General features: G+C 51.8%; 6 protein-coding genes across 6 annotated transcripts; 1 reads left to right on the forward strand and 5 right to left on the reverse strand.

The window, feature by feature from the left end:
* Positions 1 to 237: 237 nt before the first annotated feature.
* On the reverse strand, positions 238 to 640 carry N7458_009483 (cytochrome b-c1 complex subunit 9; the record flags this gene model as incomplete). The annotated part of the gene is made up of 3 exons (XM_056912865.1): positions 238 to 297; positions 411 to 459; positions 525 to 640. Coding segments are annotated over 3 exons (225 nt in total), but the record flags the coding sequence as incomplete, so codon positions are not given.
* A 478-nt stretch (positions 641 to 1,118) lies between these two features.
* N7458_009484 (putative RNA binding protein Pym) lies at positions 1,119 to 1,745 on the forward strand (the record flags this gene model as incomplete). The annotated part of the gene is made up of 1 exon (XM_056912866.1): positions 1,119 to 1,745. One exon carries the CDS (start codon positions 1,119 to 1,121, stop codon positions 1,743 to 1,745), a length of 627 nt encoding a protein of 208 aa, XP_056761715.1.
* Positions 1,746 to 2,367: 622 nt separating this feature from the next.
* hem14 (oxygen-dependent protoporphyrinogen oxidase) lies at positions 2,368 to 4,362 on the reverse strand (the record flags this gene model as incomplete). Its single annotated transcript, XM_056912867.1, is given in 4 exon segments — positions 2,368 to 3,237; positions 3,299 to 3,777; positions 3,792 to 3,987; positions 4,057 to 4,362. 4 exon segments carry the CDS (start codon positions 4,360 to 4,362, stop codon positions 2,368 to 2,370), a joined length of 1,851 nt encoding a protein of 616 aa, XP_056761716.1.
* Positions 4,363 to 4,804: 442 nt separating this feature from the next.
* On the reverse strand, positions 4,805 to 6,299 carry N7458_009486 (mRNA-binding protein NAB2; the record flags this gene model as incomplete). The annotated part of the gene is made up of 2 exons (XM_056912868.1): positions 4,805 to 5,843; positions 5,911 to 6,299. The coding sequence occupies 2 exons, from the start codon at positions 6,297 to 6,299 to the stop codon at positions 4,805 to 4,807; spliced, it is 1,428 nt and encodes a 475-aa protein (XP_056761717.1).
* A 3,347-nt stretch (positions 6,300 to 9,646) lies between these two features.
* Positions 9,647 to 11,381, reverse strand: N7458_009487 (uncharacterized protein; the record flags this gene model as incomplete). Its single annotated transcript, XM_056912869.1, has 4 exons — positions 9,647 to 10,276; positions 10,343 to 10,630; positions 10,708 to 11,018; positions 11,255 to 11,381. The coding sequence occupies 4 exons, from the start codon at positions 11,379 to 11,381 to the stop codon at positions 9,647 to 9,649; spliced, it is 1,356 nt and encodes a 451-aa protein (XP_056761718.1).
* Positions 11,382 to 12,349: 968 nt separating this feature from the next.
* Positions 12,350 to 15,037, reverse strand: N7458_009488 (uncharacterized protein; the record flags this gene model as incomplete). Its single annotated transcript, XM_056912870.1, has 4 exons — positions 12,350 to 13,468; positions 14,100 to 14,471; positions 14,530 to 14,771; positions 14,851 to 15,037. The coding sequence occupies 4 exons, from the start codon at positions 15,035 to 15,037 to the stop codon at positions 12,350 to 12,352; spliced, it is 1,920 nt and encodes a 639-aa protein (XP_056761719.1).
* Between the last annotated feature and the right edge of the window lie 762 nt (positions 15,038 to 15,799).

Consider the following 15,799-nt stretch of genomic DNA (forward strand, 5'->3'; position numbering starts at 1 on the left):
TCGGCATCAGCATCGTCACCCACTACAACATCTACTATCAAGACACACCCACCACACACAAAGGTAAAATTGAATGATCGTGTCAAATACAGAATTCCAAAATTCTATCACATACAAGCCCGCAGCTGGAATGAGTACAATAACAGGGCGATAGCGAGTTCCGCCGCTATTCCACTACCAAATCCCCCTTTATCACGGTAGATCTATACCGTCGCAATCAAGAGCTCTCGGGCTCCTTTACTCCTCATCCTCATCCTCATTGACCAAGTAGCGGGGCTTGATGTCCTTCCATTGACGCTGTAGTTGAAGAACCGTTAGCAAAGAAGTCCGCTTCGAGCCGCGGGCAGATTGACAGTCGCCGCGGCGAGGGAGATAGCTGGGTGAAAGGGTATTGAGTCGGGAGAACATACGCCGGCGTTCAAGGTGTCCCAGATCTTGTTGGAAGCAGTGTCGAAGGAGCTATATCGCAATCGCTTTGTTAGACCGGTGGTATGACATGAAGGGGAGATTCGAATGTAACGCACAGCTCGAAAGCGAAGGCACCGGCGAAGATGGTGGTCAGGAAGACAGCATTCCTGCGGATGAGGCCCCTAAATTGGTCGAAAGAGTCCACGGTTAGAGTCCAGGCGAGCAATTGCGACCTTTAGGTCGGGGGTGAGAAGACGTGCTGGTAGATAGCGTTGGAGATCTGCGAATGCGACCAGGGTCAGTACGGAGCCACTCAATTTGCAGCATGCGGCTTGCACAGCAGTATCAGGAATAGGAGCACATACGCCGGCCATTGTGACGGGGGTGAGGGAGGTGACACGGGGTTTAGAGTCGAGGATGGGAGTTGGAGACGAGGTTTGGAAGTGGAAGTTCGAAGTTCGCGAGGACGAAAAGCACGGGAATTCCCGGTCCGCTGATTGGCCCGTGGGGCTCCGGCGGTTTCCCCATTTGCAGTGAATCACCACAAATATTTGGCGATGCAATTGCTCTGCACACTGACGACAATTTGACATTCCCTTAGATTTTCTTGCGGCCTTGCGCCTGGTCGGGTCGCAAACATCATTCTTTTCAAGAAATCCTTCCTCTCCTCTACTGTACCCCGCTCCTTCTCAACCTCGACATCGATCACCATGTCCTCCAACGTTTCCTCCGCTGGCATTACTACTGACGCCACGACCGGCGAGCGCTTTATCCCTTCTTCAACCCGTGCGGACGGCTCCAAGCGTCGTGAAATTCGCGTCCGACCGGGCTACAAACCCCCAGAGGATGTCGAGCTCTATAGGAACCGCGCAGCCGCGGCATGGAAAAACCGTGGGAAAGGTGGGGTGCCGGGTGCGGACACCATGAGCAGCGAAGACGACAAGGCTGCCCAGGCCGCGAGCACGGCCGCCAGCAACAAGAACGCCAAGCGCAGAGAGGCCAGACGCAAGGCGAAGGAGGCCGAGGGTTCTGAGCCTACCACCGAGAAGAAGGGTGCTGACTCTGATAACTGGCGCGTGGCAGCCCCAAAGAAAGAGGAGACGCCTGTTCAAGATCTCGTCGATATTGAAGCTGAGAAGGAGAAGAAGGCTCGCAACCTCAAGAAGAAGCTGCGACAGGCACGAGACCTGCGCGACAAGAAGAATGAAGGCGAACTGCTTCTTCCCGAGCAGCTCGAAAAACTTATCAAGATTCCCGAGCTGATCCGTCAATTGGACGTGCTCGGGTTCGACTCCAACGGCGACAAGAAGGAGAACGTCAACCCAGAGAAGGCTTGATCTACTGCCCCTGCAGACTCTCTCACCCACTCTCTGCCATGATGACGATACTTGCTATATGCAAATCCAACCTCAATGAACCTTCAGCTGGCAGGCGGTGTCATTCTATATCTCACCAACATCGAGGCACGCTACTCGACACTACCAAGGCATTTCATATTGTGATCAGCAACCCACTTTCGCCAGTCCCGCTTCGGGTTCGTGGGCCGCCTTGCCAATATCACACTCCACCTGCGGAAGCAAAACTTGCACGCATATCCCATGTGTAGGTCGGAAAGGTAACCTAATGCCAGTCGACCCAGTATCCGCCTGCAGTTATTGTGATAAGAGCAAGTGAAGTGGTTGATACAATAGTGTCTCTCATCCCTTGTTCTTTGGGAATCGTGCCTGTACAATAGTTTTGGTCGGATACTTGATGTATACCAGTTATCTCTGGTGCTTTACATTTAACATCTAGATATAATGCAACTATGATACAATCATTCATCTACTGTACAATACAGCCTCATCCAAGAAATTTTAATCCCGCGGGAAAGCATGACCACGAGACAGAACCCAGAAGAGCGAAGAGGATCAAGAGAAGGGGGAAGGTCAGGGCGCGACGAAGAATAATCCAGATCATTCAAACATCCGACTCAAACAGTCGCACCGGTGCAGTAGGAATACCACCCTTCAAATCCCAATTCCGGTAGTTGAACTCCTTCCACGGACACCAATCTCCAGAACCAGATTGGAGCTCATGCCGACCAACACCATGAGTAGCCGCCAGAATACCCTGTCTCACACAATCACCCACCCCAACACCATTATACGAGTTGCCAGCCAGAACAAGCCTGCTGTAGAAATCGTCCTTAACTGCGAGAGACAGCTGGTACATATTTTTCAAATGACCCGGTTTGTACTGCGGAATAGCATTTTCCTGCAGTCGGGTACGCACAACTGTCGGGGCGTCGGTGATGCCAATGTGTCTTTCGAGCATGGTTCGAGCCATGCGTACGGCGGTCTCGTGGTCTGGATAATCCCCCTTCTTCCATCCGTCCCAATAGTGGCCGCCGAACATGATTGTGATCTTTGTCCCCGAGGCGGAGTCTTGTGAGATGGTTGGGTATGGAGCAACTGGGCTCTCGCCAACGCTGGATGCCGAGGCGAAGATTACGCCTAGACCACACTCGGGGTTTTGTTCGTATGGAACGGAGCGTGGGATCAAGTAGCCGAAGCCATCCACGGGGAGCAGATTGGGATTTCGGTAGTACAGGTTGACCACCATCACGGTGGTCGCGCCACAATGCAATTGTAGTCTTTCGAGAGTGTCCGTGACCGGTTTAGAATGACTCTGCACTTGCAGATCGTAGTTCATTCGTCCCGTCTCCGGGTCCATAACTTCGCAGACTTTGAAGCGCGCCTTGGGGTCCAGGATGTTGGCCAACGCAGGGGCGGAGATTGCAGAGATTACATGATCGTAAGATTGGACGCTATTTGTGCCAGAGTAGATCTATTTTGGGTCAGTTCGATGGTCATATGTAGTATCAGTAATGGAAGGGCAGAAATATTACCTTTATTTGATGGCCTGGGTTGTCTGGCGGGTCCATGGACGTGATATCTGCATTTGTGACCACATCGACCTTGTCAGACGACCTCAACGAGTCAACCAAGCCTTCAACAAGCTGCTGTGTACCACGCTTAAAAGTAAAAGTGCTAGCTTTTTTGACCACCCTGAAGATATCTTCTGTGCGATCCAAAGATTCGGGCGTCTTGGTGATCGCATCCACAGCCAAAAAGTCATCCATTGATCTCGTCTTCTTGCCCATCATTGACTTCATAAGCAGGCTGTACAAGACGCCACCATCTTCCAGGTTGCGCATGCCGCCCATGATTGCCTGCGCGCTCATTTGATCAATGTCACCGGCGTAAACACCGTGCATCACTGCCGACACCAGATTATCCGCGACCTTGTGGTTGAAACGCCGAGTGATAAACTGGGCGATAGACTCGTCTTTGCCCCATAGCTCGGGGGCCGTGAGGGTTTGGTGTGCTCGAGAAGGATACCGGGTACCAAGCCTTCAAATAGCGGCTCGTTCATGACAGCCTGAAAGATATTCTGAATGTTTTGGGTGAACGAGAGACTGGGGTCCGGTGAGGGTAGGCGGACTAGATGGTCTGGATAGTAGATGTACCGATTCAATGCCGCAGGACTTCGCCTGGAGGTGGTGATCAATTCATCGAAGAGCCCTAGATTTGAGACCTGGAATAACAGAGCCAATATCAGTATTTTTGACTGGTCCAGATGAACAGTCCGTCAAGGCGCAGTTACCAAATACAGCAATGGCAGTGACGCCGGCATGGCACTTCTCAGTGTACGAGGACCATACTCAAACACCACATCTCCACCGTCCACAGGTATTGTTTCGGACTCCAGCCAGCCACCAAGGCGAGCAGACTTTTCGTATAGCGTGATCTTCGAGCATTGGGAGTCTTGAGCTAGCTGCCAAGCAGCCGTAAGGCCAGTGATACCGGCACCAATCACGGCGGCATTGTACGCGCGTTGTTGACCCCGGATCGCGGAAACTAGGGGCCTTTGCCTGGATCGGAATCCATTAGAGGCGCACAGTAGCCGCATCTCAATGGCAGTGTATCGAAGTCATTCGGATGATTGGGGAATGCGGCGGCCTCAAAGGTCTCCGGATGCAAGGTCCCGCGGCCGAGGCCGAGTGACTTACTTAAGCTCCGGCTGGGGCCGCATGGGCTGAGCTGCCCAGCAGCTTACAAGTCATATGATCTACAAGAACACAGGATAATTGACGTTCATCTGAAAATATCGTGCGAAGCAAAAATAATTATGCCTTCGCTGTCTTTCTTTCATGGTAATCGGGGAATATCTATGTACAGGCAAAAATAAGGACCTCATCATCACGGTCCAGTCAAACAAATGCATAAAGTATGAAACGCCCTCCCTAGTCACTATTCATCATCATGGATCAGATTGTGTACTGCATTGCTCCCATAAGTAGCAACCCCTTTTTCCTCCCAAACAATTTTGACACCAGTCAGTTAAGGCGTAGTCACGCGGTAAGCTCCTGGCTGTGTGCTGTCTCGTCTGCCTCGGGCTTAACCAATTCCTCCGGCGCGTTTTCATCTACAACAAATTTGCGCTCGCTAGTCGAACCGGATGCGGTCCAAACCTTGTCGCCAAAGTTACCACGCTGGCCCTCGGCGTGCTTGTATGTGCAGCGAGGGTTCATGCAGGGGTTAAACTTGCAAGCAACCTGAACGTGTGTGAACTTGCAACCCTCGGTTTTGCAGTCGGCGCCATTACGGCACAGCGGCATGTCGGGATGCTTGAAGTGGCAATGTGGATTAGTGCAGTTAGGGAAGAATCTGCACATCTCTTCAGCTTGGTGAGCGGACTTGACGGCTGGAGACGGGTGGCGACCAGTGCATTTGCGGTTCTTGCAAGCGGCACCGAATGAGCAGACGTCTGATACATCAATAGATGTGCCCTCGGGCGCAGCGGAAGATTGGTGTGCGAAGGGGCAGTCTTTGCGAGTGCAGCGAAGGTTGAATCGGCAGATGCTATTGGGGTTGCTCTCATCCTGCTCGCCGTCGATTCCAGTATCCATGTCAACATCGGCATTGTCTGCGCCCCGGTTTCGTTGTTGATGTCCCCCGCGCCCTCGGAAACGTCCACCGCGTTGGCCCTGGGGCTCGACACGGTCGAAGAGTGAGCGGCCTTGTTGGCCACCGTTCTGGAAGGCGGGGTTGACGGCGGGAGGAACGAAGCCAGGCATGAGTTGAGACATCATACGGGCCTGCTCTTCCAGCATAGACATGATCTGCATCTGATTCTCGGGACTCATCTGCATCATGCCGCCACCCATATTGCCCTGCATTCCCATTCCACCCATGTGTCGACCTCCACGGCCACCTCGGTTCCCCTTCATCTGGTTCTGTCCGTGGCCTCCGATGCGCCCATTTCCTTGGTGACCGCGAACACGGTGGAGCGCGCCGTCGCCTTGTCGGTCCAGGTTGCGATTGATCTGGTTCAGCATTCGTCCTCGACCACCTGGTCGGCCGTTGCGCATAGCCTTGGGGCCAGTGGGGCTGTGAAGTGAAAAGAACGTGGTCAGTAAATCACAAGGTACTACGTAGATAGAGCAATGAAACTTACATAGAATCGCCTGCATCGCCCATCTCTGCATCCATCCCGTTTCCTTGTGGAGTAAAGTCTTGAGCGGTGGCGGATAGCCCGTGGGAAGCGGTGTTGTTTGCCGTGGATGCACCGTTGATTTGTTGATCGAGGATCTCAACTTGACCGAAGAGCCATCTTGAGAACTCAAGGGCCTGTGTGTCACCCTCGTCAAGACCAAGGAAGTCGTTTGAAAGCTCAGTTGCGAGTTGTTCCTGAGTCTTGCCGTTGACAAGCATCAAAACGATGTATTCGATCAGAGCCGACTCCTGGCCGTCATCGGTGCTCCAGCCCATTTCCACCAATTTCGGGCGAACAGCATTAGCGACTGCAGTCGCAAGCTGCGAGTCTTGTGTGATTGTCGGAAGCATATTGAGGGAGGGTTGAGAGTGGCGAGAGGATCAAGTGACGGAATTTGAGACGTGGAGAGATAGCCGGTCTTCTTGCGCCACCGGGACAAAACCGCTTTTCGGATCGATTGGTCGTGGAAGATCAGGTATCCAAAGGATCAAGCGTTAATTATGAGAGTAATAGCAAAGAACCAGGTCCACACAGAGTCTGGTCGGGCAGCAGTTCAGAACTGGGCAAGTGAAGTTGACGCGATACCAGGAGCTTCCTGTTGGCGGTCGAAAATGCGACAAGATTAGTCACGTGGCTCATTATTCTGCAAACATGTCAAACACAACACTTCCCAAAACGGCATAGTATGTACCATCGTCGAAGTAATAATGATAGTAATGGATCAGATAGATGCAAACTCAAGCGAAATTTATTCTTCTCTTCTTCGATATTCTCGTCCTGGACAGCACAGAGTGAGTCAACTGATTTGATTGACCTGCGTTGAACCATTCTCGCCTTCAGGTATGTGTAACCCATTTGCTCTGACATTTTGGCCAGTATAAGCCAGCCAACGTTAACCACAGGGCTACAACAATCCTCAAATATGTCTTTCTCAAACCTACCCACAGAAATTTACCTCCTAATTGTCGAATCTTTGAGGTCTGAAAGTGACATGAACTCGTTATGTCAAACCAATAGACGACTCTACAATACCCTAAATCAACCCCTATATCGACGTAATTCTCAATTTAAAGGTGGCTCGGCACTACTTTGGGCTGCCAAATATGGAAAACTGGCTACAGCTCAACTATATATCCAGAGTGTATGTCCTATCACAATGAGAGACCCCCGCGGGAGGACTCCATTGATTCTGGCTTCACATTGCGGTTGCGAGTCAATGGTCAAGCTGTTATTGGAGACATCTGGGCCAATAGACGTGGATGAAGCAGACCGTTATGGTTACACTGCACTAGCATCGGCATCATTATCTGGCCACGATGGGGTAGTCAAGTTACTGCTAACAACTGGACAAGCAGACGCGCACAAATGTCGCAATGAGAGGTATCCATTCGGAATGGCTATTGACGGAGGGCATGAGGCAGTGGTGAAGCTGTTTCTGGAGTCTGGACAAGTGGACCTTAACGCACCTGTGTATTTCGGCCAGGTGCCAATATCTTGGGCCTTGCAGTGCAGACGACCGGCCATAGCCAAAATGCTAATAGAGACTGGTCAATTGAACCTAGATGTGGAAGATGATGTGGGTCGCACGCCGTTATGGTGGGCCGCTGCTGTTGGAAATGATGAAGCTATGAAGCTCATGCTGAGAACTGGACAGGTGGGCGAAGATATCGGCGTTTCGATCAGAAGGTGGCGGCAATATATCTTGAGTGCATGTGGGAGGTATGGCAGGTCTCACGGTCCATATTGGCCTGCCGAGGTTGGGCTAAGGAAGAGATGACATTATCTCTGGGACTGAGAGATCTGATTTCGGGAGCCATTGGGTCTTGATGCTCGTGGCATGTAGTCATGGCTCACGGTGGCTTGTTTGAAATTTGAAGTGGTGTTTGAACCTTAATACAAGCTACAGCGGGGATTATTAATGTCGCTTGATACGTCTTGCTTGGTTGCCCTGTTACTCAAATATATTGCTTCACAGTTCGATTATCTCTTCGTGCCTCTAACGGTTAGGTACTCGAACTTTTCCCTTCCCTTAAATTCCATCTATATCAAAAACCCTTAGCAAACAACCATTCCTCCTAAAAATGACAGAGGGATAATAAATTATTGACCAGACTCAACCTAGTACCTACGGGTAATGACGCCGATATACTTCTTAAAAGCAGATGGTTGTAGGGAAGTGTCGAACGCGGGGAAGAGCAACCTCTCCGGGAGTCCAAAGAACCTGCAGGCTTGACCTGGTCTTGCCCCATCCATAAGCCACTTGATGATCTTCGGAGACCAAAATAAATTCAATGTTTGTGAGATAACGCCCAAAGATTACAAGCGTCGCTCACTGTATATACCCTGGTAAGGTAGAGATATCGACGTAGTAGGGTTGAGCAGTTCCCATTAGTATGAAATATTCCGAATGTAGACCCGAGAGCTAACCAGGCTGTAGGGATGTGGAGGGTGAAACTTAATGCACCGAGGGGTCTACAGCATACTAATTAAACCCGAGGAGGCGAGAATCCTACCATCGCTCAAGAAAACATTCATACCCAGCTGTTGGGAAACAATATCATCTCCACCTGCAATACTGTCTGCCAATCACATACTAGCAAGTCATAAAATAGCGAAACGCTAACCGAACCATGATATATAACCTCCATTCCTAACCGCTGTTACCAATCCATATACAAAATAAAGTAAAAGGAGCCGTTAATACAAATCATCTCATACTTTCTGTCCTCTATATACAACAACCAACCAGCACTACTACAAATCCCCTCATCTACCTAATCCCCTCCCGCCCCAATTTCTAACCAACATCCGTACCTTCAATGCCAAAGACTACAAAACCCAAAACACCTTCCACCACAAAACCGTATCCCTCACATTCCCCCTTTACCTGCTCAACAAATACAACGAGACACTACGCCTCCTTTAGAATACGTTGTCTATGGTAGCAAGGTCCATGCAGATCTAAGATCCGCAAATCTCAACCACAGCATACTTAAAGCAAAGGAGGACGATCCATCAAGTCGACCAAAATTCAAATGCATCCATTGGGTATTAATTGCTGGACCTCTCTAACCACATCTGAAAAAAACCACGAAAACAAAGCACGAAGCCCGAGACCTCCAGCCCAGGTCAATAGAAACAAGACAATGCAAGCAGAAACACGGATGCAAGGCATAACCTCGAAAACGGAATTACGAAAAGAAAAGAATAAACACAAAACCACAGCGCAGGGATATAAGTTGACCTGACAAGGGGGTCTGGAGGGCTGGAAGCAGGCGAGAGAAGGAGGGGGGAGGGGGTTGGTTCTCGGGCTGAGGTGAAACATTCGCAAAGCATCGTTATTCGAGCATTTTCATTTCATCGAGGTACAGTCGCTGGTCTAGATAGCGTAGCTGGTGTATGAGCGGATATGCATATTCGTACCGCACTGCCGTACGGCACTGGGGTACTGCGTACTGCGTCTTGCGTAGTGCAAATCAATAGAAGGAGGAGGTAACGGGCACCAAGTGAGCAGGTGAAAAGAAAAAGAATAGACAGACATCACGGCATGCCAGTAAATACGGGAGTCGAAGTGGATTCGTCATAATGCGCCAGGACGGAGAGTGGGAAACAAAAAGGACAAACATAAAGATGACAGACCCCAAAAAGAAAACTTGATGACCAACAAGAAACCCAGAGATTCTCAACTCGGGCTACCCTAGGTAGGCTTGTCACATCCAATGCGTCCCAGCAAGGCTTTACGGTCACTCTGGTCAAAGGGCACACGGCCACGGCCTCGGGCACGCACAGAGGCAGAACCATTTGACCGCCGGCGGTCCAGGCCAGGAGCGTTCTCGTTAACGGCGATGGGGGTCGTGGTAACGCCCTCCTTGGCGGCCAGCCGCACAGTGCCGTTAGTAGCGGGGGTGTCGTCCGTCTCGAGCTCGTCTTCCTCGTCGCTGCGGGTATCCTCGGCAGCGCCGCTGCAGACGACGCGGTAGGCGACGCGGACGATCATGCTGAACCAGACGACGGAGAGGAGTTGGATGGATAGCAGGAAAGACAGGAAGATCCATTTGATGGTGCGGTTCATGCAGATTGGGTTCTCCAGGCCGCGGAAGGGTCCGAACATGTACGCAAAGCGGTCTGGGTAGCCGTTTGTGCTGATCATCTTTGCGGTGCTGCCCGAGTAGCAGCCGTAGGCCATCTGCTGGGGTATGTTCTTGTGGATTGACCACCACAGCATGTTATACAGGACGTGCCGGGTGACGACCCAGGTGGCCATGAAGATACCGAAAGCGACATTGCAGGCGTTTTGGAACTTGAGATATTTGAGGATCTTGGCTGACTGTTGCGAGAAGTTAGCAAAAAGTAAAACGCTGTTTTCCAACGAGAGACCGCAGGTCAGACGTACGGGAAGCAGAACGTCCACAATATCCATCAGGCACAGTACCACGTTGGACACATTGTAGAAACCGTAGATATAAGCCGAACCAAGCAGCGTGCTGGTGATAACGTGGTGCGACAACATCTGATAGTGATCCTTGCGCTTCTCCTCCACATGGATGACGAAGATCTGCTGCAGCAAGAACGCCAATTCCACCAAGATATACCACTTCATCAGGCCGCCAAGCGGACGTGCCGGCCACTCAACCCAAATCGCGCCGAAATCGAACCAATAGTAGGAATTCTTCCAGAGGTACTGCACAAGAACGAAACCACAAACCATTAGCCACCCAACGCAAATCCAATGGCAGATATTCCCAAGCAGCAACATACCAGACCAATAGCCCAAATGAAGCCATAATACAGAACCTGCCATCCCTGCTCGGCCAAGCGGAGCGCCGCCTTACGCTTCAATCCCATAGAGCGCCCGAGAGGCTGAATCACCCATTCAATAACAATAGCGCGAATCGCGGTGAGGGCCAGGGTCGCGCTAATGACAAAGCACACATCACCCCAGCCTGGGACATATGTGTTGGAGGCGGGGTCGTGATAGGAGAGCTCGAAGAAAGGCTGGGTATACGGGCGCAGCGACGGGTAGAGGTTATGAAGAGCCAGCAACATGGACAAAATGGTCAAAGAGATACCTATAAGGAGGCAATTGCCAAGGGGGCAGGAGTTAGCTGGACAAGATCTTTTGGCAAAGACAGCATGCCGAGGCTAGAACAGACCCCAACACCAAGGTGGGAGAAAGAGGAAATATATCAACAAAGAAGAAGACATGGAGGACTCTGCGACAGCCAGTGCCTGCCTGTATCGTGAAGAGGCTCCTCCATCTCCATCCGTTCTCGAGGGCCGGGGATCTCAGGGTTCAATTGCATACCGATTTGGTTGGTGACCACCCACTCCCGGAACGTGGTCTCCTTGGCTGGCCGCGGGCCGCTGGGGCTGGACACATAGCCATTGAGCTCCGCGGCTGGTGGAGGCGGCGCGATCGTCTCTTTGGCCATGGGGAAAGAGAGACGAGGGGTCGCAAAGAGGGTTTGCAGGGGAGGGAGAAAGAGAAGAAACCTTTTGAGAGTCGTGGAAAAAGGGTTTCTTTGCGGCCGGGGACAGGAAAACGGAGTCGAGGGTTTCTGGCTTTTGGCGCGGGCACTAATTAAGCTGAGGGAGAGGCGAGATGGGTCTAGAGGAACGGGTCTGGAAGCCTCATAGGCGGATCCGCCGCGCGGTCAAACAAAGCGAGCAGAGCGAAAAAGGGATTTCTGCAAGCAAGATATGCTTTTTGGAGGGGGGGGGGGGGGGGGGGGGGTAGAGATTATGAGGTTCTTGCGAACGAGAGAATTTTTGGAAAGGATTGCCAGAATCCGATTGTAGCGAGGGACGGAGGAGGGGGAGGGGGAGGGAAGAATAAATTGAGGAGCAATTGAGGGGAGAGAGAAAGGAGGAGGAGGGGAAACGGTGAGAGCGAGCGAGCGCGAGAGAGACTCGTTTCAAGACCTTCTCCTCAACACATAATGATCGACGCCCCACACCGCCTCTCGTCGAATCGTGGGAAATTTTAGTCGAGGATTTTAGGGCTAAGGAGAGGTGTTGGATATGGATAAATCAAGGTCTTGGGTTATATTTACCATGGGAGGTGGAATATCTATCTCTGCGATTGATCTTTGAGTTAAGGTTGGGGGGGGGGAGCTGTTGGTATAGTTTTGCTCCTGCAGAGTGGTACCGCGCACTAAAAAACAAGGTACAGTCCCGCACAGGAGTGGTATGGACCGTGGGAGACGTACGGAGTACTCCAACTCGGGAGAAAAGTCTTTTATACTGTTATTTCTCTATTGGCGGATGTAGTATTCTCGTGAAATGACTACTCTTCTGTGTAATCTTTTCGGTATATATCCAAGACATGTACAAAAATAGAACATTCAAAATATCCCCCCACTATACTCCCCGTAGGATATACCCAACTTATTGTACTCCCTCAATCCAACCCCTCCGTAACACCGCGCACAAACTCATTCGCATTCATCCCCAATTGCGCCAAATCCACTCCTCCCTGCCCAGCCATCGCCCGCGACATGGCCCGAGCCACTTCCTCCTCCTCCCAAATATTATTAACCACGTCCACCCGCTCCACTCCCTCAATCTGCTCGGCTCCTTCGGAGCCTCGAGTGGGGTTCTCGACCGCCACCATCGCCTGCCAGTAGACATCATCGCGCATCTTTAGCGCCTTATCCCGGACGACCGCGTTGCGGGCCACACTCGCCGCATGGAGCTTGTTGTTAGCGCCCGTCAGCATGGTCAGCGCCGCGGACACCGCCTGGTTGACTTGATCCGCCTGCGAGGGCGGTTTGAAGAAGAACCGGTTGGTGGAGGAGAGGTAGATGATGATTGCACAGACCACGTCACACACGGCAAATGCCAGTGGCCGGAGCAAGGTAATTAGATTGTAGAGGCCGATGGGGGGTGTCTGGCCCGCCCGCACGGCGGGGGAAGCCGATGAGATTGCATCGTACCGTACGACAATCCAGATGTCCAGTGCTGCTAGCGCCAGGCCAGCGAGCGTGAATTTGGTTCGCCAGCGGGCAGCTTCGCGGCCGGCGAAGGGGGCGGACGTGGCTACGCCGAGGATCAAGAGGTGGACCAGGTGCGGCAGGAGAATGTGGAATGGCATGTAGTAGAGTAGGTAGGTATTGAGATCCTCAAAGGAGCAGTATTGGCATGAGACCAATGCATCTGGGCCGTAGGTCAGGTAGACCTTGCGGGCCCCGAGGGAGGTGAGTTTCTCGCGCAGCCGCACGTCGGGGTCGGTTAGGAGGCCGTCGGGCCGGAGGCGCGATAGACGGTGGAAGATCACATCGATGGGGGTATTGATGCGCGAGCGAGTGAGGGAGAAGATGTTAGATTCGGGGGCGTGAGGGTTGAATGGGAGGCTGAGGACGAGGAAGACGGCGATGCTGGCGAACAAGAGGTTCACTGCGCGATTGGCGCCAGCTGGAATTGGGCGTGGAGGAGGCCGGCTTGAAATTGATACGCGTAGACTGCGGTATGCTGTGATCAGGCGAGGAAGGAGGACGGGACCGAAGAAGATGAGAAGAGACTTGACGCTGTGAGAATTGTTAGAGAGCGCACATCAGAGGAGGGTGCGGAGATGGTGCGGAGTGCTGGAATGAGTGGAAAATCACTTACGTCCCCCAAGAGATCCCGATGCCAGCCATGGTTGTAGCCAGCGGATAGAGGATCTCTATCGCATCTGAAAAGCAGACGCGATTTTGGAATTTGAGGTGGAAGGAGCGTGGACTGGGAGGAAGAGACCAACTATTGTAATTCGAGCTTGCACTCGGGGCCAAAGGCGGTCGCCTTTGGGGGGCTGTCAGAGGCAGCGACTCCGTCGTATACTTCCCAACAGCACCACCTGTTGCATCTCCACTCCACAACCAATATACAACGACCACCTCATGACAATGGCCTTGAATGGATGCTCTTGACTCGTCTACAGTTACATGAGCAATTAACCTTCTACCACGCCATCTTGAAAACATCACAATCATGGTTCTCATTCAAAAACAATCAAAGCGCTGGCTAATCATTACAAGGGCATTCGAATTCGAGTTCAAAGAAACCAAGAAAAAGAAAAGAAAAATTAAAAACATCAAACACCAACTAATGCATATCCCCCCAAACGCCACCCCCAATGCCCCAATCCCAATCCACGCAACCACACCTCAAACCATACTCGAGCCATGCCCATAGATAGGATGATGCGCTGGGTCCGGCATCGCAACGCCCGCCGAATCACGCGAGTACCGAGAAGACGCGGCATCGTTAACAGGTGGAGCGTGCAGACTATTCCCATTGCTGGTGGGATTCATCGGATTGGAGATTTTGATGGGGAAACGACCTGTTAGGCGCTTGGTGAAACGCTTGGCGGCGGACTGTGGGGTGTAGCTTGGGAGCGAGTCGTCTTCACGCTTCATATTCAGACTGGCTTGGAAGGAGCGGTTGCTACTGGCCCGACTCACCACCTTTTGGGGCGCGACGGCCCCGTATTGTCGGACGTGCCGGGCGCTGAGGCCCTGGGTGCGGTCGGTGAAGATGAGCGTCTGGTGGTGGTTAAGATATATCCGTCTTGGGGGAATGGGGAGAGGGGGTTTGACTTACTGCTAGGACATTCACGAGGCTGACGACCATGGCGAGGATACCGGCTGAAATTACGATTCGCCAGAAAGTCAGGCCAAGCGACCCTTGGCTCATCGCTTTTGTGTTCAGATTGCCCAGGACAGCGACGCCGAGGATCATCATGATGGCTGCCAGAGCGAAGAAGCCGGCCTCTTCGCCGAACATGGGGTATCGGCGGTTGAAGAACCCCCGGAAGAAGGGGAGCTCTGAGATGATGAGGGCGACTGTTTATGATCAGCACGTTTTCAACCTTTTTATGTTTTTGCGGGACTGGGGAGAGAAACGCATTCGCTGGAAACTTACTGCTGACGAGGGCAATGACTGCATGGGTGACGGCTTGGAAGAAGAAGAACCCGTTGGTCATGTTGATCTTGACCAACATGACCGCACAGGCGGCAATGATATCGAGGAAGACGATGATGTTGAGCGCGCGGATAGTATTGAGGATCACATACCCTGGACCAGCCAGAGACTCCTTGAGCTTCGACATCATGACTCTTTTGGATAGCGCAAGATGCAATGCGAGAAGGTTAAAAGCTGCAGAATGAAGACCCACCAGGTGGATCAAATAATCTATGTCGATGTGCGTTGATATGTCTGTATTGTGTTTCTGGACAAGACAAGACAAGACACCCGTTGGGCTGTGGACAATTCAAAAAGGACTGAGGAAGGAAGTCACTGGCCAGCAGGAAACCGAGTCCCAAAAAGAAAGCAACGCTGGAACAATGCGAGATCAACTCGAGGAGCGAAGAGAAAGGAGAAGAAGAAAGAATAAAAAGGCAGAAATAGACTGAATAATAAGAGAAGGGCTTGACGGGTGTGATTCATCTGGTTTCTATTTCATTCATTCCATCCCGCGTGGTCTGCAGGCGCCGAACAGTCTGCAACAAGACAATCAGCCTATGAATAGCCGAATCTGAAACAATGGAGAGAAGATACTAGACTCACCAACCTGGACAAAGAAAATAGACAAAGGCAAGGTCAGTTGGTTGTTTGGGGTATTTTGGGCAACGCAGCGAAGCAAACCACTAGTCTGCTACCTCGAGGCATCATTCGAAGACAAACATTATCAGAGATGTCAGGCAGAGATTGTTTCAAGGCAGTCCCGAGGATGCTCATTGGCAGGCACCACAAATAGAGCTGATGGCTCGACTGATTTCGACTAGGGGATCTCTGCCTGAATCGAGTCTACTGTCTGGGATAGCTTCGATTCTGAGCTATTCTTCAGGATCTCAAAGGGATAGGGTGGGAG

The sequence above is a fragment of the Penicillium daleae genome, assembly GCF_028827525.1.
Source record: "Penicillium daleae strain IBT 16125 chromosome Unknown utg000008l_segment0_segment0, whole genome shotgun sequence".
Classification (NCBI taxonomy): domain Eukaryota; kingdom Fungi; phylum Ascomycota; class Eurotiomycetes; order Eurotiales; family Aspergillaceae; genus Penicillium; species Penicillium daleae.